General features: G+C 45.2%; 1 protein-coding gene across 1 annotated transcript; it reads left to right on the top strand.

The window, feature by feature from the left end:
- Positions 1-1,715: 1,715 nt before the first annotated feature.
- On the top strand, positions 1,716-26,072 carry LOC308114064 (3-beta-hydroxysteroid sulfotransferase-like). Its single transcript, XM_080470703.1, has 6 exons — positions 1,716-1,909; positions 5,693-5,901; positions 6,001-6,127; positions 6,224-6,318; positions 23,864-24,041; positions 25,512-26,072. The coding sequence occupies exons 1-6, from the start codon at positions 1,729-1,731 to the stop codon at positions 25,670-25,672; spliced, it is 951 nt and encodes a 316-aa protein (XP_080326829.1). The 5' UTR covers positions 1,716-1,728; the 3' UTR covers positions 25,673-26,072.
- The last annotated feature ends 585 nt before the right edge of the window (positions 26,073-26,657 follow it).

Here is a 26,657-nt window from a genome sequence, read left to right as displayed (position 1 = left end):
GGTGCTGAAACAACAGTCCACTAGCAGATACATATGTCACTTTGTGTAAGGTTAAATTCGATGTAATTCAACTTTATTTATATAGCGTCAAACACAACACAGTCATTTCTAGATGCTTTATACACAGAGAAACCCAACAAATCCTAATGAGCAAGCGTGAGCGACGGTGGAAAGCAAAATCTCCCTCTAACAGGAAGAAACCTTTGATGAACCAGACTCAGAGTTGGCGGCTATTCCGTTTGGAGGATAGAGGAGATAAGAGTATAGGACAGACAGTAATTGAGTTAGGGATTCAGACCCTGGTTCGGTTAGGGGGTAGATATACAGAAACGGGTTCGAGTAGGGGCTCTCCATTCAACTGCTGCAGACTGATCGAGGCAGGAGGCTTCAGATCACCAACAACTGTACTGTGAAAGAGAGAGAGAGAGAGAGAAAGGTAGAAAGAGAAAGGTAGAAAGACGTTTAAGTCAATAAATCCTCAAGCAGAAGGGCTAAAATTAAACAAGTTTGAGAGCAAAGCCTTCTTTTGCTCCAGTGCAGGTTATTGAGTTGTTAGCATGCATGTTAGCTTTAGCTCACTGGGTTTGTTTCTGTAGATATTTTCCTTTGTCTTCTTACCTCCACATCTTTCTTTATGTTCGGGACCTAGACAGTGATGTTGAGCTCATTTATAGATGTGAAGTTGATGTTTATAATCCTGTGATGAATGTGTGTCTCTGCGATGTGTCTCATTAATTTGATGTGGCAGTGCTTTTGCACTGTGGATTTTACTGTTATGGATCTATTTAGATTTAAAAATATAATCCTGCTAACTAACACTTGTTTTTATATATAGAAATAAAATATAATAAAATAAAAAAAAACTTGTATGTCACGCTCTGCACCACAGCTGCCACATGGGGCACTGTTGCTCTGTTTGGACCTCTTCTTCTCTCCCTCAGTCTTTTCCAGGTGGGAGTGTCAGGAGCTGTTGGCAGGAGAGAGACAGTGGCTGGATAATGACCTGATTCTGTTCACCTGTGGTGCCATGTGGAGTCAATCCTACTGATGAGGACCCACACTACTTAACTGGGCCCCTGACTTCACCTGGTGCTGGTCCGTAGCACTCCGACAGTCGGTGGTTGAGCTTTGTGTTTTGGTCTTTTGTGCTTCCTTCTGATCCGATTCCTCTCCGTCCGCAGTCAGAAGATCCTACTTGTCAGTCAGTGATCCCAATTCTCCCCGCCACTCCAGCTCTGGCCGTCTGCCATCAACCTGTCAGCACCTCCACCTCAGCCAGCAACCCAGCCCCGGAGTCTCCCAGCACAGACCAACTTCAGTGGAAGTACCATTCACCATCTGACTTCTGAGATGTCCATCTGTTGGGACCCAAGCTCCTGGAGTGTCCTCCGCCTGGAGCTGGCTTTGAACTCACTTCAGCCTACTCCTAATGTTGAGCTCAGTTTTTGTTTTGGCTTGCTTTCTGAGCCTCAGAACCCGACATGCAACATTGTTATCAGATTAACCCCCCCCAGTAACAGATTACATTTATTTATTTTTTGTGTCTTTTAATCAGTTACTCCCCAAGAATGATAAAAGACATAAAAAATAAAAGCACACCCACTTTGAGTATTAGATCCAACCCCACAATGACCTGCAAACATGGAGAAAGAAATCCCCGCCCCTCAGCTTCAACAATGAATAAAAGCTCAATGAGAGGTGGACTGTTTGTAACAAGAAATACCTGTAATGGAGAGCAGTATGGCTGATGACCAGGCAAAACCTTCCAACTCCAAATGCTCCACTGAGTACATCTACTACCACGGCCTGCCAATATCCTCGGAGACAAGCAGCAAGAAGAGCTTTGAGTTTTCCCAGAACTTCTCTGTTGAAGACACTGATGTGTTTGTTGCGACTTATCCCAAGTCAGGTAGTTATTACCGTTATGTTTTTGTCTGTGTGTATTTATTTCTTGGTTTTTATGTACGTATCTATGTCAATATGTATTTTACCAGCTTTTTGCAAAAACTACCCACCTTGATTGCATGAACTCTTCAAGGATGATTTATCATCATTCAAGGACCAATCGATTAGATTTTGGGATCGAACAGATCCTGGAGAGGTAAGATGTTTACTCTGTTGTGGACACACTTCATTCTGTTCCAGCCTGCCACACACACACACACACACACACACACACACACACACACACACACACACACACACACACACACACCCCGCTCCCCTCCTCCACTCTCAGCCAATCACATGCCAACTTGCTGTAACAAGCATTCAAGTAACACAAAATAACAGGAACCAAGAGAACATCATCATTTAACCCTAACATTGCAACAGGAAGCAATTCAAACGACCATGACAAATGATGGAAGGGGTGGTGTGGTGGATCAAATGACCTTCTAACCCATTGGTTCCCAAGGTGACAAATGTAGCGTTGGCAAAATGATGCACTCTACCGAGTGCCCCTTCTAGTTATTATTGCATCTGTTGTGTCATTTCTGAAGCCGGTTAATCTCTAAGGATTATTCGCTTTTATTTAAAACTTTGGCTTCACAGTTCTTAGATGGGTTTTATAGTGTTTGGACCAACACAGCATGCCACAGAACTGTGAAGTGGAAAGAAAATGATAAGTGTTCAAACTGTTCATTACAAATGCTGATAAGTATTGAAAAGTCTTCATCCCCCTGAGTTAATACTTTGTAGAGCCCATTATAACTGCAGCTGCAAATCTTTTGGGGTTTGTCTCGACAAGCTTTGCACATTTAGAACCCGAACCCTAATTTTTACCCATTCGTCTTTGCAAAAGAGCTCGTGCTCAGTCAGTTTGGACGGAGAGTGTCTTGCAAGTGAAGCCATTTGGATGAAGGTCTGCACTTCGACTTGTCAATTCTAACACATAGATATTGTTTGATCTAAACTTTCCACTGTAGCTCTGGCTGTAGGTTTTGGTTCGTTAACCTGCTGGATGATGTCTTTATCAGACTCTAACAGGTTTTCTTCAGATTGACCTGTAAATGTCTCCATTCATGTTCCCATCAGCTCTGAGCAGCCTCCCAGTCTGTTAGATTGAACAAAGGTGGACTCTTTTGACTCATTAAGTGACTTCTGAAGGCTGGTGGAACAGATGAACGTTTAACCAGTGTTTAATTTGTAAATCATTAGGTCTTGGAACACAGGCTGCGTGTTGTTCCGGCGGCAACACAGAGACAAAAATGTCATGAAATACTTCTATTTTTAAAGCACCCTTTGCTGAATAAACGGGCCAATAATATCACGTGAACCTAAATGTTTAATAAAAGAACGATGAATCACCGTTAAAGAACCACGGACAATCAGCCAGTATGGAGCGTCGCTCTCGCTCTCGCTCACTGTGACAGCTGTCAAATCACTGCTAATTTATCAACTCATCAAATTTCAATATACTTTCAGAACAGAAAAATCGACAAATGATAAATATTTACCACCTTTTACACCCATAAGGCCACAAATCCTCTCATGAATCAGCAGCAGCTCAGCAGAAAATGAAAAGAAAAAGTGTGCTTACCTTTTTAATCGTTCAAAACAGCCCTGGAGGACTTTGTATCCATTTCCCTCCTTCTTTCTTTGCTCTGAGGGTCAGTTTTGTGTCCTTTTGCAATCCAAGTCCTCACGTACGGAATAGGGTTGAATCCTTTGCCTTTGCTGAAATTTGTGCAGCTGCAATGTGTGCTTTTGTCCTCTCGTGCTCATTTTTTTTTCTTAAGGCTCTTTGTTGTTTTTTAATGTCACTTGCAGAAGATGTTAGAGAGCAAGAGACCCATTCTTTTGCCAATTTTATGCCTGCATTTTTTTCTGGACCAAGTGACCCTACTTTTTTTTGCAGATTTCACAGCCGAGTCCTCCCTTGTCTTTTAACAGCCTTAGTTGGGAGCTTTTTTTGGCTTGGAACTGAGCCTCTGTCCAAAAGTGTTCAGTCTCCATGTCCATCCCAACACTTCCACCATTGTCTCTTTCTTTGTCCTCTGTCCCCGAGTCGTCCTCATTTCCACCGGATAGTTCTGCTCCTGCTTTAGCCTCGCTGCTGCAGGTGCTACCTGCTGCCGTGCAGCAGCTCTCCTCCTCTGCGTTTTCCAAAACAACCTTTGACTTTTTGACATCAGGATTCTCATCGCTTACTGGCTTAAAAAAGCTCTTCAAATCCAACTGTCTCTTTCTTTTTGGCCATCATCTACCACCGTTCAGAGTGACGTAGCGTGGGAGCGCTGGAAATTCCCTCTCCTCCTCACCCGCGTTCAGTTTTTACATTTAGTTTTGTGTGTACAATGAAATTTCTAGTGATTTCAACTCAATAAAAGACTCAGCTGTCCATTTCTAATATTAAAAAAAAATGATTAAACACATGAAAGTGAAAAAGGGGTTGGATTTTTTATTTATTGATTGATTGTAATGAGGTGTTGGATCCAATCAAATAAGTGACGGTCAAAATCTGGGAGGCGCCGGATCCTGTTCCGGCAAGATCGGTCCCAAATTAAGGTCTGCGAATAACTAACCACAATATATGGCTGTATAAAAATGTATAGATTTACCTCGCCTGCTCCAATCCAGCACACACAAATCATACAAAACCTGCACACATTGTTAAAAATTGAAGTAGGCATACTGAAGCCTAAGTAAGCACACACAATCCTGGTGCACGCTCTCAATTCAAATTATATATGAACAGAAATTGTCCCCGTTTACACGACAATGAATACGAGGTTATCCGCAAATCTTTCTTCACTTTTGGGGGGGTCCTTTTACACGATACCAATGTGAGGATCCATTGTACCCGTAAAGTTTTTTTATCCCGGCTCCCAAAGTGGAAAGATTCTTTCACCGTCTCTTTTCCCTCCTGCAGAGACTTCCGGAGGCTGCGAGCCTGTTACTGCACAGGCACATATCTCTCCCCCTCCCTCCCCTTCCTTCTGCTCATCCACTTGTAAACAAACAAGCGGACCCATAGTGGTATGACTCGCGGTTCGTATTCTAGTTTTATCGTCCATATCACTAGTTTTATAGTTGAGACTCATCCCTGATAGCATCCGATCCATCATCAGTCCATGCGGATGTCTGGTGCTGTCCATTTTCCTCACATTTATAGTGCATTGTTCTCTGCACACACGTCTGTGTAGTTTCTTCACAAAAAAAAGAAAGCGCCCTGCAGTGGCCCGGCATACTAACTACATCGTTGTCAGTGTGTCCGCTGCTGCAGTGTAAACTCATTCCTTTTTTTAACGGATAAGGTCTTGTCACGTGAAATGGGGCCTTTGTTTTGCACAGACAAATCTGTATGCATGCACAAATGTCAGTATTTGCACACCAATCTCAGTGTGTATGCACAAATGTGAACGTTTGGCTGCCACAAGCTAGTTATCCCTGTGGTGACTTTTCTGACACCTCTTGCTTGTGGCAGCCAAGCTTTCACAGCAACGTCGTATTTTGATCATTCCAGGTCAGCTCTTACTATCATTGTGCAGCAGAATTCACCAAGCGTTGGATTATTTATCCACTGATATGTAACGTGAGTTGTGATTAGGCCGTGGTGAGACGATTTACGCTACAGATGATATGTTGTTGCAATAGTAATACTGCTCCTAGTGTGATTGTATTAGGTCGAACCCTCTGTAGTCCCATTAATTCCTGGTTGAAACATGAGCTGCGCTCTTCATTCTTGCAGGTACAGTCTGGATGCAGGAGATCCTCCCACTGCTGCTGAATGGGGGGGATCCGACTCCGATCCATACCATCCCCAACTGGGATCGGGTCCCTTGGTTGCATGTCAATAGACTGGAAGAAATTGTGGATCAGTTGACGTCTCCACGAGCCTTCGCCACTCATTTTCCCTTCAATCTCATGCCTCCTTCTTTCTACACCTCAAAGGCCAAGGTGAAAGACTTTGTGTCACATTTGTCTTTATATTTGTTCATTCAAGACACATTGCACCCATTATTTTCTGCATCTTGTCTCCTGTGCTTGTGTGCGAAGGCAATCTATGTCATGAGGGACCCTCGGGACGTTTTGGTGTCTTCGTACTACTTCCACCAATTGGCCAAATTTCTTGAGGAACCGGGAACGTTTGATGAATTCATGGGCAAATTCCTGGAGGGCAAAGGTCAGAACAGTTAAAATAACATTGTTAAGCAAACTTTCCAAGAACGTTCTGGAGTGGCAGATGTTCATTGTCCTCTTCTATCATTCTTTTCTGTAGTACTGTTTGGAAAGTGGACGAATCATGTGAAGAGCTGGATGCACACAGAGCTGGGAGACAGAATAATGCACATCACTTATGAAGAAATGGTTCAGGTAAAGAAACTCCTGGAAGTGATGAAATAAGCAACAGTAACAGGATGGCTTTGGTCTTTCTGATTGTAAATGTTCCCACAGAAACACTAGTTTTACATGAGAGAGACTCGGAGTAGTTCAATGTGTCAAACCAACATTATTTGTCAAGGATTTTCTAAATATATTCAACTGTCAGGAAATCTTGAACATGTGTTGGGATTTATGGTTGGTTATTAGCATTAAATTACTCTAAGTAAAAACTAAAAAGACAATTCTGGATAAATTATGCAGATATTGTGACAATACTGGTTTTAAAACAGCCTCACACGGGCGGCACCATTATGTTGGGATTTATGGTTGGTTATTAGCATTAAATTACTCTAAGTAATAGATTCCTGAAAGTAATAAATCACTGGGAGTAATTTATGAAAAATCTAAATTATTAATGGAAGTAAACGGTCCATGGAAGGTGTGGAATGGTGGTTCCATTCATGTGTGCACCCCCCACGGTGTGGTGGGCGTACAAAGAAGTACACCTGTACAAAGAAGAACTCACGTCCTTCAGTAAAACGAGTAAAGAGTGGTGTGCTTGAAACGGGTCTTGGCTCGTCACCTGCAGCGGTTACTGGCTGTCGGGGAGCTTGGAACTGAATTGGTGCGGGTCGGACTTTGGAAGAGACACAAATACTGTTAGGGAACCTCTGGACTGGATGGCAGCGACTCTGCTGTTGGAAGCACACAAGTTGATAAGGACTTGCGCAGTGAGTAATTCGAGTGTGACGTCATCGAGTGCAATCCAACATGGCGGCACCCTGCTTATAGTACAAACTTTTCCGTCAGACGGAAGGAAAAAACAAAACAAAATAACAAAAGGGAAATTAAGATCACCCACAACGTTGGAAGAAGAAACCATCGAAGATCTTCAAGCCTACTTGGACGAGTGCTACGACCGTCTCGTAATGCCGAAGACGCCTCAAGCTGCTTCATCTAAATGGAGCTGTCCTGAAAATTCTCCACCCATGAGTTCCTCGCCTTCCAAACAGTTCGAGGACATCCTGGACAACATCAACACCAAGCTGTCCAGCTTCGATGCCCGGCTCGCTCTGGTCGAGGTGCTCCACCTCGAGTTTCAGGCTCTCCGGGACTCGCTGGAATTCAGCCAGCGGCAGGTGGTGGAACTGACCGCTGAGAACCAGGGACTTCGGGACAAGGTGAAGTCACTCAATAAAGGACTGACCGGGTTGACGCAGGACAACAAAAAGATGAAGGAGTCCATCCTCGATCTCCAGAGTCGGAGCATGCGGGACAACCTCGTCTTCGCGGGACTGCCTGAGCGGGCGGAAGAGGATGCCGAGACGTCGCTGCGGGACTTCATGCAGGTGAGCCTGAAGCTGCCAGCCGACACCGTGAGCAAGATCACCTTCGCCCGCGTCCACCGCCTGGGAGCAAGACGACAGGACAACCAGCGCCCGCGGCCCATCGTCGCCAAGTTTGACCATTTCAAACAGAAAGAGCTGGTGAAGAGTCGCGGCAGGGAACTACAAGGGACGGACTTCAGCGTCAACGACCAGTTCCCGAAGGAGATCCTGGACCACCCCGCCTGCTTTTTCCGGTAAGAAGGAAGTTAATCGCTGAGGGATCCCGAGCCGTTATCACTGTGGACAGGCTCTATGTCAACGGCCAGCTGTTCCAAGACCCCGTCGTCACTCCCTGGCTCTACTGATTGTCCTCACAAGCTGAGTATAACCACTCTAACACACACACATCACAGGTTTACTCAGGTCCAGGTAAGTATTTAACAGTAACATCAGTGAACATCAGTGAACATCATGAACAACGTATATTAAAGCAAAGCTAATAAATATTACATCATTAATGTACACAATGTTTGCTATATTGCTGTAGTAATAATTATTATGGACTTGCACTGTCAGCACTGGGATATAAAAAAATAAAAAAATTAAATTAAAAAAAAAAGCACTGGGATATTATAAAAAAAACAAATAAATAGATAAATTTACACAAAAAAAAAAAAAAAAGCACTCGTTACGTCACCGCTGAATGGGTTTGAATTGGTTCTTTTTCTGTTTTTGGTTTCTCACTTTTCTTTTCTATTTCCACACCCCCTCCCTTGTTTTGATAACAATACATTTCCACTGTTTTCACCACATTAAAACCTCCACATCACAATCCAACTGTCACAATATCACACACTCATATTGGCAGACACACACTCCTATGTTTGAATAGCCAGTCAGACTTAGGTATCCTAAGTACACACGCACAGATATATGCATCCACACACACTCACACACGCACACACATATGCGGACAGACACATACAAAGATGCACGCATGCACACACGCACACAAACTTATGCACATAGTCGCACACACATGCGGACACATATACACGCACACACTCCCGCATGCACACACACACATATGCAGACACACACATACAAACACACCCGTACACGCACGCACGCACGCACGCACACACACCCACACATACAGCATTAGAGAACCCACCTAGAAGATGAGTGTAGCTAGGAACACGCTCAGGTTTGTCACCTGGAATGTACGAGGAATGGGCACGCACATAAAAAAACAAAAAGTTTTCGAATACTTAAACAAACTACAGGCAGACATTGTCTTGTTAGAAGAGACACACACACCTACAACAGGACATCACAAATTGATATCACCACAATTCCCTCACACATACTCAGCTTGTTTTAACTCCAAGCAGAGAGGCATAGCTATATTAATCAACAATAAAATACAATTATCTTGTAAAGACACAATCACAGATCCAGAGGGAAGATTTATAATTATTCACATCTCTCTTCAGAACATAGAGATGTGTATCGCAAACATCTATCGCCCAAATGTTGATTCAATTCAATTCAATTTTATTTGTAAAGTGCTAAATCACATCAACAAACATCTCAAAGCGCTCTTACAATGATAGAGTACAACAGCACCCAACTAAACCCTTCCAAAGCAAGCAGGTGTAACAAGCAACAGTGGCCAGGAAATACTCCCTCGCATGGAGAGAAGTTCATAAGAACTCCCTCTTCAGGAAGAAACCGTGGGGCGGACCCTAGACTCTGGAAGGACGGCCATCCGCCTTGACCGGTTGGGGGGAGAAGTACATGGGATAGGACAGGGAGAGAGAGGAAAAGAAGAGGGAGAGAGAGAGTGGCAGACAGGCCAGATAAGTACAAATACTAAGAAAAGTCTCTGATGAGCGTTGGTCTGATGATGAACCAATCTCAGTCTGGAGTTTAAGGGCCGTGCCGTTGCGGTGGGGTCCCGGTGCTGTGGTGGGGTCGGGTAGTAGGACCGTCGTAACTTCACTCTGTGAGTCTTGGGTCTGATCCCCTGGATCCTGCTCTCCTCCTGTCAGGGAGAAAAAAGACGGCGGCAGTATCTGGTGGCTCCAGTAATGTTGTTACACAGAGAGAAAGAAAGAAAGACAAGAAACAGAACCTCCAAATGTAGAGTTACTCCCTTTAACGGGAGAGAGAAAATCCCCTCAGCAGTCTAGGCCTATAGCAGCTCAACTTTGTGCTCCTATTTTATTCCTATTTTATTCCTAAGGATAAGCTTTATCAAAGAGAAAGGTTTTTAGTCTACTCTTAAATAAACTAATGGTGTCGGCCTTTCGGACCGAGGCTGGTAGTTGATTCCAGAGTAAAGGAGCCATATGGCTGAAACTCCTGCCTCCTGTTTTACTTTTATGGACTTTATGGGATTACCAACAGTCCTGCATCTTTAGAGCGAAGGGCTCGTGGAGGGTGATAAACTTCTAGAAGTTTCTCGATATAGGACGGAGCATTCTGATGAAGAGTTTTATATGTGATCAGAAGGATCTTGAATTCTATTCTAGATTTAATTGGAAGCCAGTGTAAGGATGCTAAGACTGGGGAGATGTACTCTCTTCTTCCAGTTCTGGTTAGTAAACGTGCAGCAGCGTTCTGCACTAGCTGTAAGGTCCTAACAGAGGAGTTTGGACATCCTGACATTAGGGAGTTACAATAATCTAATCTTGAAGTCACAAAGGCATAAATATTTTTTTCTGCATCTTTGAAGGACAAGAAGTTTCTAATTTTTGCAATATTCCTTAGATGGAAGAAGGCTGTCCTGGAGACATGTTTAACATGGGAAATAAAGTACAGATCCTGATCAAAAATAACACCCAGGTTCCTAATATCACTGTTAGAGGTTAAGGTAATATTATCTAACCTAATCAGACTGTCTGAAAAGTTATCCCTGAGCTTTTTAGGACCTACGATTGATGACCCCTCTTTCTATCATCATTTCTTCACCACCCTCTCAACACACTGACAAAACACTGATAGTGGGAGGAGACCTCAACATCGCCCTCAGTCCACAAGTAGACAGAGTTAGTAAAGCAGCAAACACCCGACACTGGGAATCTACAGACATAGTCCAGCAGTACATGAGTGACTATGGTCTTTGCGACGCCTGGCGCACCTCTCATCCCACTCTTAAAGAGTACACCTTCTACTCAGCAGTGCACCAATCCTATTCGCGCTTAGATTACTTTCTGGTGAGTAAATCAGTGATGAAAGACATCTTGGACACACAGATTCACCCCATTACTATCAATGACCATGCACCTGTCACTATGACAGTTACTAATAGAACAATCACCCCTCCTATTAGACAGTGGAGATTTAACACGTCACTGCTTAAGGATCCAGACTTCCGCACATTCTTTAAAAAACAATGGTCAATTTTTTTAGAAACAAATGACCTGCCTGGTGTCTCTCCCTGTGTCCTCTGGGAGACGACTAAAGTTGTCATGAGAGGTAAAATCATTTCTTATTCCTCATACAAGGCCAAAAGGGAAAAAATAAAGGAGAAAGAACTGGAAGATAAAATCAAAACCATGGAGACAGCTCATGCTGCCTGCAAAGACGACAGCCTATTAATGGAACTAAGAAAATTGAAAATAGAGTTGAACAAAATAATTGAACATAAAACACAATTTCAACTGCAGAGACTACGCTGGGAGAACTTTGAACATGGTAATAAATCCAGCAAACTTTTAGCCAATCAGTTAAAACGAAATAAAGAAAAATGTACAATCCCTTCAGTGTCATGGTTCCGGAAGGGCAGGCCCAAGATGCAGAACACACGGGACAGGTTTGAAAGGGGAAAAAATCAAATGTTTATTGAGAAGGCGGATCCTTCGGCTCCCAGGCAACCACTGCTGAGAAGCCTCTCCACGGCGCAGGATGGGAGAAGATGGCGAGCACCGGGAGTCCGCAGGGGGGAACAGAAAATGCTGCGAAAGCAGGGGGGATTAACCAAAATCCAAGGATACAAAACCCAGTCTTGGCTCAATGTTTCAAATCGCGAGCTCCAAGATCAGCACTAGAAAATTGACTCTGAAGAGAGCTAGGCCAAACAATTACCGCAAGCAGTAGTACAGACTGGCAACGACCCTCTGGCAGCTCCAGGCTTTTAAGGGTGAAGCCGCGGATGAGCCACAGGTGAAACGAGTTATCCTCCCCCACGGCTGCGCCTGCTCTGCTGTCAAAATGCGAGGGGGAGGAAGAAACACCACACACAGAACAGAAAGACAACACTCACCAAAACAAACAGAACATAAAACATAAAACTGCCAGGACCGGAACCACCGAATCCTGACACTCAGTCCAAACTCAAAATGGTAAAATCACCTTTAACCCACAAGAATTTTACAAAAAACTTTACGCTTCACAAATTGACCCTTCACAATCTGAAATAGAGAACTTTCTGAGCACAGTTGACCTGCCAAAATTAAAAGAGCAGATCCAAGGTCTAGAAGCTTCCATCTCAGTTGAAGAACTGCAGGAAGCTCTCCAGCACATGCCTGATGGTAAAGCTCCAGGACCTGATGGATACCCCACTGAATTTTACAAAGAATTATGGTCTTTACTCTCATCTATTTTATTCAGAATAATTGAGGAAATTAAAGAATCTTCAACTCTCCCCCAACATATGAACTGTGCAAATATCAGTCTTCTTCTAAAACCGGATAAAGATCCCACACTACCATCTAGCTATCGGCTGATATCACTAATCAATGTAGACCTTAAAATAAATTTAAAACATTAGCAAGCAGACTGGAAAAAAATCACACCCCACATCATACACCCAGTTCAAACTGGGTTTATTAAAGGACGACACTCCACTAACAATACACGTAGATTAATCAATCTTATAGACCACTGCCACCACAATAAACAAAAAGCCATTATCACCTCCTTAGATGCAGAAAAAGCCTTTGATAGGGTAAATGTCATGTAAGGTGTAAGGAGGATTCAGGCGCCGACAGGACGAGGAAGTTGAGTTTTAGAAAAGAGTTTATTTAGGCGATCTCTCCAGCGGGCGGACAATCCTCGGAGAGTGGCGTGAAGGCGGAGGTTGACGTCACCGGACAGCGATCTCCCGAGCTGGACAGCGCGGCGCACACCGGGACTGAACAGGAGGGTAGTTACACAGATTAATCCAAGTACCGTAGTACACGATAAACAATTGGGTTTACAAAAAGGCTCGAGGGGCCGAGTCAAAGTACCGCGGGGGTAAACGAGACGATCTGGCGATGAGAGCCTGGAAACCCGGTTCCTATATAGTGGCCTCAATCATCCCTTTCAGGTGAGCCTCCTACGCCGTCCGCTCCACCTATGCACACACGCCCACACACGCACACAAAAACACACACAGCAGTATACACTGAGAAACGTGACAGTAAATTGGAAATTTCTACTTGCTACACTACGGAAATTTGGATTTAGAGAAAATTACCTCTCCTGGATAAAAATACTGTATACTGTTCGTATTCCTTTTATGTTGTTGTTCTGTCTGATGGCTGCTGCTAGCGGTTCGATAAAGATTGCAAAGAGAGATGGTGAGAGTGGACACCTCTGTCTGGTGCCTCTCTCAAGATTGAACCTTGAGGACATTTGGTCATTGGTTTTAACACAGGCACTGGGTGAGGCAAATGTAACACATAAAATATGTCTCTATGCAGATGATGTGCTAATTTTCTTGCAAAACGCACAGACCTGTCTTCCAAAAACAATAGGGTTAATAGACAGGTTCTCCTCAATCTCAGAATATTCTATAAATTGGAACAAATCAGTCGTCTTGCCTATCAACTCTACATTTCAGCACACACCTAACACCCCACTAAAACCAGGGAACATCAAATACCTCGGCATTAACGTCTCAGCCAAACTCTCAGACTTGGTACACTTAAACTACACCCCCCTTATTAAAGCAATAGAGGAGGACCTCACTCGATGGAGGACACTCCCAATTTCACTTATGGGGAGAGTAGCAACAATCAAAATGATGGTCTTGCCTAAAATTAACTACATCTTCTCAATGATCCCAGCAAAACCACCAAAAACCTGGTTTAACACTCTTGATTCTCATGTCTCAAAATTCTTGTGGAAAAATAAACCATCACATATAAGTTTAAAAACACTACAGAACACCAAGGACCAAGGTGGCTTAGAACTCCCAAATTTTTATAATTAATATCTGGCCAATAAACTACTTTATGTTGTAAAATGGATCAATCAGAAACCCTTAGATGAAGGCTGGCTAGACGTTGAAAAAACATTCTGTGAAGATCTCCAAGTCAGAGATCTTCCCTTCTTCAGTCCTGTCATCAAAAAGCACAGCTGCTTTAAAAGCATCAATATAAACACATCGCTGACAGCTTGGTGGGAATTTCTTAAAATGAATGGATCTTCACTCATTCCCTGCAAACTCACACCCATCTGGAACAATCCCGACATCCTGCAAAGAAAGAAACCAATAAACTTCCCAAGATGGCAAAATAAAGGAATAAGACATGTTGGGGTTTATGGTTTGTAATTAGCATTAAATTACTGTCAGTAATAGATTACTGAAAGTAATAAATCACTGGAAGTAATTTATGAAAAAATTTATGAAAAAAAAAAAGGCATCACCAAATGGCGGACCGCGGTCCGGATCCGGACCGAGTGATGGTTCTGTTCGGACCCGTGACCAATCTCGATAAAGACCATAAAATCACGATAATAGATCATTTTCATGAAGTATTTTTTTTCCGACGGTCGCTGCTATATACTGCGGGCGCTGCTACTCCAGTTAATACGACAATAGCTTCACTCAGTTGAGCCAATCAAATCGTTCGTTTACCCTGCGCGGCCAGCGCACCAGAGCAGAGAGGAAGAGACAGTCAAAGACAACATGGCTTGCTCCAAAAGAAGGAAGGTAGACGTGGAAAACCGGAGCTTTAAAGACGAATGGACGGAGAAGTTTATGTTCATTCTTCCGGCAAGCAGTTCAAAACCAGTCTGCCTCATATGCTCCGAAACTGTGGCATTAATTAAAAGTGGCAATGTGAAGCGCCACTACGAAATGAAGCACAGCGCTTTTGAGCAAAATTACCCCCTGAAGTCCGAGCTGAGGGCACGCAAAATATCTGAACTGCAAGTCCAGTACGACAGGTCTACCCGACTCATCACGCATACATTTACAGCCCAGCAACGTGCAAACGAATGTTCTCTAAAGGTATCGTGGATTTTGGGGCAACATTAAAAAACCTTTAGTGATGGGACAGTTGTGAAGGAGTGCTTAAAAGCTGTTGCTGAGACATTATTTGAGGGAAAACAAAAAGACGAGATGTTTGAAAAAATCTAACAAATCCCGATGTCAGCCTCAACAGCAACCAGAAAGTCAGAAATATTAGCAGATGATGTGCTGGCACAGCTTGATGCAGCTATTCAGAGTGCACCATGCATATCTTTGGCAATTGATGAGTCTACAGATGTTACTGATAATGCCCAGCTTTTGGTGTATGTGAGATTTTTTCACAAAGATAAGAAGGAGCTCTGTGAGGACCTGCTGGGTGTAACACCACTTGAAACACACACAAGAGGAGAGGACATATATGCAGCAATAAAAGAGATGCTGAGAAAGAGGGGCATAGATCTGAAGCAGGTTGTCTCTGTCACCATGGTGGGAAAAGAGAGGGGGGCTGTGCCCCGGATGAAAGAGGACAACCCAGATCCTATTGCTTATCACTGTCTCATCCATCAGACTGTTCTGTGTGCAGCTCTATCAGAACATTTTGCTGAAGTAATGAACACAGTGATGAAACTCATCAACTTCCTCAGAGCATCCTCGTCCCTTCAGCATCGCCTCCTGAGAGAATTCCTGCAAGATGTTGAGGCAAATGCCAATGACCTGCTACTGCACAACAATGTGAGGTGGCTGAGTAAAGGCAATGCACTGGGACGTTTCTGGTCTGTTCGAAAAGAAATAGCAGCTTTCTTAAAGCAGGTCAAGAGTCAGAGAGCAGCAGAGTTTTCACTTTTTCTGCAAGATGAGCACAAGATGGATATGGTTTCCTTTTTGGTTGACATTACATCACATCTTAATGAGCTCAATTTAAAGCTGCAGGGCCAGAACAATTCAGTTGCTGATTTGATGACAGCTGTTCGCTCTTTCCAGAGGAAGCTGGACATTTTCAAAGAAGATCTTGAAGGAGAGCTTGAACACTTCCCAAAACTGCACGAACAGATTCAGGGTGAGAGAGATGTTTCTCTCTATGTTGACTTCATAAACAAGCTGATTGGAAACTTCAGTAAAAGGTTCAACAACTTCAACCTTGGTCAGCAGCTCCTCCTGCTAATCCAGAATCCTTTCCTCATCAGAGAAGTCAGAGGATTTTCAAAGGAGGTGACACAGATGTTCAAATGGGCACATGCAGGATCTCTACAGCTTGAGCTCATTGATCTGCAAGCAAATGCTGCATTAAGAGAGACTTTTGAGGCAACTGACCCTGCTACTTTTTGGCTCCAGAATGTGTCTGAGAGTGTGTTCCCTGGTCTGACCAAAGTAGCACTGCACACTTTGACTATGTTTGGATCGACATACAGCTGTGAGTCAGCTTTTTCCACGATGAACATTATCAAAAACAAGCACCGTTCTAGGCTCACCAATGAACACCTACATATCTGCATGAGAATGGCACTGACTCCATTCCAACCAAGATTTAAATTCCTGGCAGGGCAGTCACATTCCCATTTCTCTCATTAAGATAAACAGAATAATTGAAAGAGAAAAGGTGGTGTTCAATGGTGTGTTTTCATTTTTTTCCTTAAAGAGCCTCTTTTTATTTATTGTTATCTGAAGATGTTAATTGTTTTAACTTGAAAAGTAGGCCTTCATTTTTTTAGGCTAGGACCTCTTTAATTTAAGAGAAAGAGGGGTTATTTGGCTCTGTTTGCACTTTTTTATTTATTTTATTCTGAGGTTCCCATTTTCTTTAATCTGAAATAAAGGACTTAAATTTATTTGCCTGGGACTACTTTTATTTATGTTAAAAGAGTTAGCTATACACTCGGTTAAACTTTTCCTGCATTGAAAACTGACAATAAACATTGTTTAAACCACATGAACATGTGGACATAGGGTAGGGCTATAAGACACAAGCTGGACGTCGGATCGGACCTTTTACTTGGAGGAAATTTTAATAACTGGACCTCGGTGACTTTTATTTGAATACTCCTGATGTAGGTGTTACATGCAGTGAATGGAGAAAGGGGGGCGCATATCTGCGGGTTAGTGAAAGAGGAGGAGAGATGAGAGAGGATGAAGACAAAAGAAAGACAGAGAATTCTGCGCGGCTCGGTTCTGAACCCTGGTTCCTCCACACAGAGCTCCCAGTGGGCCTGGAGCTCACTCGGACCTCTGGTTCTGAGGTGGAAAACCAGAGTCCTGGACTTGGTTGGTGCGGCCTTCTGAGTGGCACATGGAAACACATTGCATTTTCAACAGAACATCATTCTAACTATTCTCTGCCCAGACAAAAGCTCTCACCCTTCTTGGTTTGGTTCTGGACAGCACCGTCCGTGGTGCCGTTGGTTCTGGGAGGCGGTGGTAACTGGTTGTTACCGGGTCTGATTTCAGCGTCCTGAATTCAGAGGCCTGGCTCCAGCTGCAGCAGTAGACAGCAAGGCAGTTGAAGGAGGAGAGGAGGAGAGGAGAAGAGGAGACGCGGGCTCTGGTCTCCAGAATCCCCCAAAAACAGGAAAAATAGAGGAAAACAGAAGATGGAGTCCAAACTGGGTCCTGCTCGTCCAGCTGACTGGCGTTGGTGTTTCTTTTCTGTTCTTTTGCTCTCTTTACCATCCTAAGGCAAGCAGAGGCATGTGTCTCTGCCGATGGTCAGTTGAGAAGCCGAGAGATTTGATAGAAAGTGAGTCTCACCAACTTGGGTTTGGACCCCTGTGGTGTGTTCGGGTCGGGTTCAAGCATCCTCATTGGCCACTTCCGGGGTCTGGCTCGCTCCCCTGCTGTTTTATGGCCTATCCATTGTCCCTGGTGTTTTCCTTTCGGGGGAAAAACCTCTGGAGGAGTTCATGGAATCTTCAGCCCCCAACAGACACTTAGAACAACTTATCTCCAATAACTCTTTTATTCCATTTAATGAGCTAATAGAAACATATGGTATCAGTCAAAACAACTATCTGGAATATCTTCAGCTTAAGTCAATTATACAAACTAAGTTCAAACTAGAACAGATTAACCTGAACTTACCTCAGACAGTGACAAATCTCCTGAAGATCTCAGGACCTAAACCTCTTTCTAAAATTATCTCAATCCTGTCGGGTTCAAATATCTCAATATCCCTTCCCACCTTCAAATGGGAAGAAGATCTCAACATCAACAGAGACCCAACGTTTTGGTCAGAAATCTGTACAAATACATTCAAAATGAGCAAAAGCCCCAATATACAGCTCATACAATACAAGGTCCTTCACAGAGTTCATTACACAGGACAAAGGATGTTCAAGATGGGGCTCACTCCCACTAACATATGTTCAAACTGCACAGGTGATCTCCCCGATACCTATTTACACGCACTTTGGCTGTGTACGCCAGTCCAAACGTTCTGGCAAAAGATTTGTGAAGATTTATCGTTATGCCTGGGCCACCCTATTCCAGTCTCACCTTCACTTTGCTTGTTAGGAGATCTCACAGAAATTAAAAGAGAAAAAAATGAGTCCTGCATGCTCCTGGTTTCCCTAAGCGTTGCAAAAAAGGCGATCCTCATGAACTGGAAATCCAAAAGTAATCTAAATATAAAGTTATTTAAAAACTTACTTCTAGACCACATCACATTGGAGAGAATGTCTGCTTGTAGGAAAAATCATTTGACACAATTTGAGTCCACATGGTCCCCAATAATTAAATACACCATGTAGCCCTGTGGGGGGGTGGTGGCTCCACCCCGGGGCTCTGGAGACCGTCAGTGGTTGGGGCGTCGTGGCTTTGGTGGTTGGTGGCTCTGTGGGATCGGGGGGGTCCTAGCGTCTATGCTGGGGTGCTGCGGCCTGGCCTGGGGAGTCCTGGGCGGGGGTGTGGGGGGGGCTCTGCTCTGGGCCGGGGGTGCGCCCGCTGGGGTGGGGTGGGGGGGGTGGGCGTCGGGCCCTGGCTGGGCTGTCAGCTGGGGGGGGTTGGGAGCGGGGCGTCCGGGCCCTGGGGGTGCGGGGCCTCCCCCTTTCCGGTGGGGGTGCCCGCTGCGGCGCTGGGGGTGGATCCTCCCTCTGGCCCCCTCCCCCGGTGGGGCGGGTTGGCCCCTGCTGCCGCGCTCCGGGTCTGCCTCGTTCCCGGATTGGGGGGAGCGGGGGACGGGGGGGCTCCGGGTTCTGGATGGACGGTTGACTGAGAGTGACCTCCAGGGCCTGATGTGTGTGTGTGTGTGTGTGTGTGTGTGTGTGTGTGTGTGTGTGTGTGTGTGTGTGTGTGTGTGTGTGTGTGTGTGTGTGTGTGTGTGTGTGTGTGTGTGTGTTGGGGTGTGGGGCTGTGTGTGTGCGGGCGAATGAGGGGGGGGTGCCCTAGCCACTGGCCTCTGGCTGGGCTCGCACTGGGCCCTGCGGGTCTCAGACTCTGCTGTCTGGCCGTTGGGTGGGGTGGGGGCTCCCTGCCTGGGTCCCCTTATGGCGCCTTGTTGGGGGGGGTGTGGCTCCCCGGGTCCTAGGCCGGCCGCTCGGGGGTGGGGTGGGGCAGCGCGGGGGGTCCAGCTGGGCCAAGGTCCTAGCGACGGGGGGACCCCCTCCCTCAGAACCCTTCCTGCCTAATTCACCTTATATTACTCCACAATAGGGAACAGTGGGGCGGTGCCTAGGTGGGGGGTCCGGGCTACTTAACTGCGGTCTGGGTCCTCCCCCGACTTTGCACCACCCACAATTTTAACCACACTTAGTCACGCAGGGTCTTGACGGGGTAAGCCGCTTTCGGGGTTCTGCCGCTTGTCAGCGGTAGAACGCCCGGGCCCCGCTACCCCCAATTTTAAACCGCACCATAGACACACACATTGCATCCACCTCTTCAAAACACAAAGACACACCCTTACATACATCCAACACACATATAGGGCAGGGGAAGGGCGGGAGACGTGGCTCCCCCCAGAACCTCCCGCTGGGGTCCCACCCCGGCCCGGGGTGAGTGCGGCTGGAATGCGGGGGGCGCGCTCCCTCGGGCGTGGCGCTCGTGGGGGGGCTGGGGTGCGGTGCTCCTTCTCCATTTGCTGTTGGATTGGTGGAGGTTGGGATACCACGGTGGCCGGGTGGGGGCCCGGCCGGCGGCCTGGGGGGCGAGAGTCTTCACTCCCCCCCCCCTCCCGAGTGTGTGAGTGTGTGTCTGTGTCTGTGTCTGCGTCTGCGTCTATGTCGGGGGTGGGTGTCTGTGGGGGGTGGGTCGAAGGTTGGGTTTTTCAAAAAAAAAAAAAAGAAAAGCTGGAGGGACTGGGTGTTGGTTCAGTGGGATGCAGTCAATTCCCACAACACTGGGCAGGTGTCTCATGCCACGCCCCCCTGGCTGTGTGTCAAGCCCCCCCCTCGCCATGGCTGCGGGGAAGCTTGATGCTGTCAGTCCCAATGACGGGACAGCTTCAAGTCTGTACTCACCTGTGGTGGGCGGTCCACCTGACTGGACCACTTCAGGACTGTATAGACCTGAAGGAGGCTGTCCACCTGACTGGACAGCTCCAAGAATGTGCATATCTGGGGTAATTTGTCCATCTGACTGGACATTTTCCGGACTGCTGAGATGTGCAGCGTCTCTGCTGAGAGCTGCACCAGGTTAAACCCCAGTGTGGTTTGGCTCAATGTGCTGGGAGCCATAACCTGACTCAGCTTCTGATGAACCATCAGATGATGAGTCTGTTTTAACTTCTCTCTCAGAAGTTTGGGTTTGTGACCCAGTAGGTTCCGTGTACGGAGCCTGAGCGTCCCTGGCCTGGACCTCCTGTCTCAGGCGGGAGTTCTCCAGCTTCAGCTGGGCATTGTTAATCCTCAGCTGCGAACTGTAAAGTTGCAGCTGGGAGAGCTGCTCCTGGGTTTCAAGAGCTTTCAGCTCAGCCTTGCGCTGGTAGAGCAGTGCAATGAGGCCTAACACATCCGGAATGGTGAGCTCTACCTGACGAACCGGGTTCCTCACATAGCTTAACAGCTGCCTGATCTTTGCTTCACAGGTCTCTGAGCTGTAGCTGTTGAGGTTTCTTCTCTCCTCTGTGGAGAGGCATAGGAGACCAGCGACCACAGTCTGCAGGGCTAGGTCATGTGGCTCCCGAGGAGTCTCTGCTCCGAGCACGCAGTGTCTCTGACTACTCATGGTAGGAGTCACGCGAAAGCTGTGTTTTGAAAAGTGCCAAAATGTTGTTAATGCACAGGTGATGGTTACACCTGTGGCTTACAACTCTATAGGTTGCTGCTGATGCACAGGTGACAGCTGAACCTGTGACTTACACACCTATAGTCTATGCTGATTGCTCTAACTGTAACCTCTCAAGTTAATAGGGTGTTTTTAGCACCTTGGATGAGCAATAGCTGTGTTAGTGTCTTTTAACTCTACGCCAGAAAGAAAAGAAGCATGAAAATGCAAGAAAAAGGCTCTGACCACTTCACAAACACAAGTGACTTTGCTTAGCAGTGCTGTAACGTGTTCTTCGAAAACTAAGTTCTGCCAGAAACAAAGTTATCGGTTGGAAAACTAAAAAGACAATTCTGGATAAATTATGCAGATATTGTGACAATACTGGTTTTAAAACAGCCTCACATGGGGCACCATTATGTTGGGATTTATGGTTGGTTATTAGCATTAAATTACTCTAAGTAATAGATTACTGAAAGTAATAAATCACTGGGAGTAATTTATGAAAAATTTTAATTAATGGAAGTAAACGGTCATTTACTCATTAAGAACTCCTAAAGTAATTGAATAATTACTTTAAAAACAAAAAAAAGAATAAATTATTTATTAATAAAAAAAATATTAATTTGCATAAATTTGTTATTTACGTATTAATAATAAATCGGGGCACCACCAGATAAACTGGAAATAGCTAATACCAAAATATCAGTCTCGTTTGTAAAAAGTTTATTTAAGTTAGTTAATATTTCTGCATAAAATATAACAATCTTAAATAGAATAGAAGGTGTGAGATCCGAGCACAGACTGTTACAAACCAGTGAATTGTCAACAATAAATACACAATAATCACCAAGAAGCATACAATTCAGCTAACAGGCGTTTATTAATAAAAATGTACGAATTCATAAATAATTCGGAAATCATCTCATAAATCAACACATTCAAAAAGCAAACGACATCTAACACGGAGATCTAATCTATTAAACAGCAAACACTATGTACAAAGTGTGTGTGTGTGTGTGTGTGTGTGTGTGTGTGTGTGTGTGTGTGTGTGTGTGTGTGTGTGTGTGTGTGTGTGTGTGTGTGTGTGTGTGTGTTTTTGTGTGTGTGGTCTGGATTAGGGGTTGGTCACTCCTGGTCCTCGAGGGCCGCAGTCCTGCATGTTTTCCACATCTCCCTGCTCAAACACACCTGAGTTGTCATGATGAGGCTCTGCAGAAAGCTTGATAACGAGCCAATAATTGCTGTCAGCTGTCTCGAGGTGAGGACACATAGAAACCGTGCAGGACTCCGGCCCTCGAGGACCAGGAATGCCCACCCCTGGTCTGGAGTGACGATGGGGTGTAATGACCTCAAAACGTCCACCAGGTGGAGGCAGACGTCCTCGGGTCAATGTGAGGGGGTGTAATGACCTCGAACGTCCACCAGGTGGAGGCAGACGTCGGCGGGTCAATGCGGTGACTGTGACGACCACTAGGGGTGTGCAGCGGCGCGCAGAGGGAGAGCGCAATGAATTGATGTGTCCACCAGGTGGATGTCAAGAGGGATTGCGATGACCCACGCGACCACTAGAGGCGTTTGACTCGCTCTTTCTGGGGATGCGGCGGTTGCTTAGCGGCCAGATAAACAAGACGTCCGTCGAGCGCGCATGCCCGAGGGCGGTCTCGGAGCGAGTTAGTCTACCGAGGGCGTAACGAACGGGCGGTTCTGTTGGCCCGGTTCTGAGCACCTGAGTCCTAAGTGGAGGTCGGTTCCTGCAGTTAGAACTCCTGTGACTGAGGCAGATCTGCTCTTGCTTCTGCAAGCTAGCACATAGTTGTGACCTTATCTCGATCTGATAAGGGGGGCGCGTTGCTGCCGGTTAGTGAAATAGGGGGAGAGAATGAGAGAGGATGAAGACAAAAGAAAGACAGAGAATTCTGCGCAGCTCGGTTCTGAACCCTGGTTCCTCCACACAGAGCTCCCAGTGGGCCTGGAGCTCACTTGGACCTCTGGTTCTGAGGTGGAAAACCAGAGTCCTGGACTTGGTTGGTGCGTGTGAATGCGCGTACACAAACATATGAGATGCTGCGGCCTTCTGAGCAGCACATTGAAACACACATTGCAGGTTAACAGAACATCATCCTAACTATTCTCTGCCCAGGCAAAAGCTCTCTCACCATAGTTCTTTAGTGCTGGTTCTGTGTGGCTCTGGTAACTGGTGGTTACTGGGTCTGAATTCAGCGTCCTGAATTCAGAGGCCTGGCTTCAGCTGCAGCCGTGGACAGCCAGGCAGTTGAAGGAGGAGAGGAGAAGAGGAGACGCTGGGTCTGGTCTCCAGAATCCCCCAAAAAGGCCAAAATCGAGAAAACAGAAGATGTAGTCCGAACTGGGTCCTGCTCGTCCAGCGGGCTGGTGTTGGTTCTGTCTCTTTGTTTCTGCTTGGTGCTCTCTAATACCATCCTGACGAGGGAAAGAGATGTCTCTCCCTCGATGGTCAGATTGAAAAGCAGAGAGATTTGATAGAAAGTTGGTCTCACCAACTTGGGTTTAGGACCCCTGTGGTGTTCGGGTCGGATTCAAGCATCCTCATTGGCCACTTCCGGGGTCTGGCTCGCTCCCCTGCTGTTTTATGGCCCATCCATTGTCCCTTGTTTTTTCCTTTCGGGGGAGAAACTTGGAGGAGTTCAACTGGAATCTTCAGCCCCAGCAAATGCAAACCGCTAGTCTCTTCATAACACTTCACAGGGAGTTTTATAGATACACGGTGATTAGACGGAGGATTTGTTATTGATGACAAACATAAACAATGTAACCAAATGAAAAACTTGTTCCAATATTCCTCTTCCAGGACCTGCCTGCTGCTCTACGGCGCATGTCAGATTTCCTGGGCCGTAATGTGGATGATGAAACCATTCAGAAGATCGCAGAGCATTGCTCTTTCCAGACCATGAAGGAAAACAAAATGTCCAACTTCAGCCTTTTGCCCAAGCATGTAATGGCAAAAGACAGACAATTTCTTCGGAAAGGTACCTGAGCCTTTGACATTCAGATTGGAGGGATCCATCTGACATTGGGCAGATGGATAGAATAGATTTCAACTGATGCCAATTTGTGAGACAACAATGCAAACCGCCTCTCCACTGTGACACTGATATCATTATAACAATGTCTGACTCTACTTGTCACAGTGGTGGGCCGTGCGTTTCAGACCTAGGCCTTCACTATTGCTGGTCTGAGTCAATCCACCCCTAAACAATTTTTTCATGGCTACAAAAATCATGTTATCATGCAGAAATGCAGTATAAAAAGCATTTGCATCACAGATAGATACTAATATAGCCAGAATAAATACCTTAATGATGCTGAAATAAATCTGAGTTCACGTCTCCCCTTCTGCTGCAGCTGCATAAAAAAATGGCTGTTATTACCAAAACTTCTTGGGGTCGAGGAGGATGACAAACGTCAACTTTTCGTGTTCTTCAAAATAATAAAATGGCAAATAACATAATCCTGAATCCTGCCATTGAAGTTGTAGTGAGCGCAAGTAAATTGCACCGGACCTCCATGCACTTGAAGGTCTGCGGTGCGTTCAATGACCTCTTGGAAAAGACTCTCTTGAAAATGGTTTTGACAATAAATCTGCAACCAAATGTCTTTATCTTCTCCTTCAGCCACTGTAGTTGGACAAATCCGCTATTAAATAAACACAACTATATTTTTGTTTGTGCTGCTCGCTACAGGCCCTGTTTACACTACAACGTTTCACGTGACACCTAATCCGTTAATAAAAGAAAAAGGAGTGTGTTTACACTACAGCAGCGGACACACTGACAATGATGTAGTTAGTATGCCAGGCCACTGGAGGGCGCTGTTGCTTGATTTTGTAATGAAACCACCCAGACGTGTGCTGAGAACAATAGGCTTTAAACGTGAAGAAAAATGAGAGAACCAGACGTCTGTATGGACTGATGACTAATCAGATGCTATCACGGGTGAGTCTCAACTATTAAACTACTGATATGGATGATAAAACTAGAATACGGACAGGGAGTAATACCACTATGGGTCCGCCACGTTTGTTTATAACTGGATGAGCAGAAGGAAGGGGAGGGAGCTTGGGGACAGCTGCACATGTGGAGTAAGAGCGCTCCATAGCCTCCGGCAGACGCCTGCAGAATTGAATCTGAAGACTAGAGGCAGATTTCTTTACCCTGGCAACAGGTGATGGCTAAAATATGATTGGTTAAAAGCTTTAATATGGAAGTACGCGTCCAGAAGCAGCAGTCAGGGGAGAAGCTGTGAGAGGAAGCGGACAGACAGTTTGGAATTATTTAACAATTATTCATGGAGAAAAAATATAATCAACACCAGTCTGTGATTCAGATTTTTCATAGGCCTGCAGAGAAGGCCTTGCAGGCCCTGACGGCCCGCCACTGACTTGTCTTATACGTGTGTTGACCTGATGGAGTTCTTGCGTTCACATGTTTTTGTGCCAGGTCAATCTGGAGACTGGAAAAATCACTTCAGCTCAGAGCAGCTGGCCCGATTCACATCTGTGATTCACAAAGAGCTGGAGTCTGAGAGCTGCTCTCTGCCGTGGCGCCTGGACACAGTGGAGGAGACGGATATTGAACATGAAGACCTGGAGTCGCCTTAGAAGCAGAAATTGTTGCTGATTGGTCTGAAGCTTTCAAAGTGGTGGTTCATCAAGAGATATATATACAGCGCTGGAAAGAATTAAGGGACCACTGCAAAATTATTGGTTTCTCTGATTTTATTACTTATAGTTATGTGTTTGAGTAAAATTAACATTTTTGTTTCATTCTATAAACTACTGACATTTCTTCCAAATTCCAAATAAAAATATGTCATTTAGAGCATTTATTTGCAGAAAATAACAAATGGTCAAAATAACAAAGAAGATGCAATGTTTTCAGACCTCAAATAATGTTAAGAAAACAAGATCATACTAATTTTAAAACAACACAATACTAATGTTTTAACTTGGGAAGAGTTCAGAAATCAATATTTGGTGGAATAAACCCATTTTTAATCACAGCTGTCACGTGTCTTGGTATGCTCTCCACCAGTCTTTCACATTGTTCTTGGGTGACTTTATTCCACTCCTGGCGCAAGAATTCAAGTAGCTCAGCTTTGTTTGATGGCTTGAGACCCTCCATCTTCCTCTTGATCACATTCCAGAGGTTTTCAATGGGGTTCAGGTCTGGAGATTTGGCTGGCCATGACAGGGTCTTGATCTGCTGGTCCTTCATCCACACCATGATTGACCGAGCTGTGTATCATGGAGCATTGTCCTGCTGGAAAAACCAATCCTCAGAGTTGGGGAACATTGTCTGAGCAGAAGGAAACAAGTTTTCTTCCAATATAACTTTGTATGTGGCTTGATTCATGTGTCCGTCGCAAAGACGAATTTTCCCATTCCAACCTTGCTGAAGCACCCCCAGATCATCACCAATCCTCTGCCAAATTTCAGCTTTGCCCAACACCTGGTCGTCTAATGGTTAGAAGGAGACCTGGAGAGGCCTACAGGCCACAGTGTCTTACCTACTGTGAAATTTGGCGTACAGTGTATATATATGTATATATATATATGTATGTATATATTATACACACTACAGAAC

Source organism: Lipophrys pholis (assembly GCF_963383615.2).
Source record: "Lipophrys pholis genome assembly, chromosome: 9".
NCBI classification, from domain to species: domain Eukaryota; kingdom Metazoa; phylum Chordata; class Actinopteri; order Blenniiformes; family Blenniidae; genus Lipophrys; species Lipophrys pholis.
Note: the sequence above shows the minus strand (reverse complement) of the source record. Positions and strands in the feature narration are given on the sequence as shown.

Bases quoted from the DNA above. Each gene is read 5' to 3' on its own strand.
- LOC308114064 (XM_080470703.1), top strand. From the start codon at position 1,729: ATGGAGAGCAGTATGGCTGATGACCAGGCAAAACCTTCCAACTCCAAA. The intron at 5,902-6,000 runs GTGAAAGACTTT...TTGTGTGCGAAG, and splicing joins TCTACACCTCAAAGGCCAAG to GCAATCTATGTCATGAGGGA. The intron at 24,042-25,511 runs GTACCTGAGCCT...TTTTTGTGCCAG, and splicing joins CAGACAATTTCTTCGGAAAG to GTCAATCTGGAGACTGGAAA.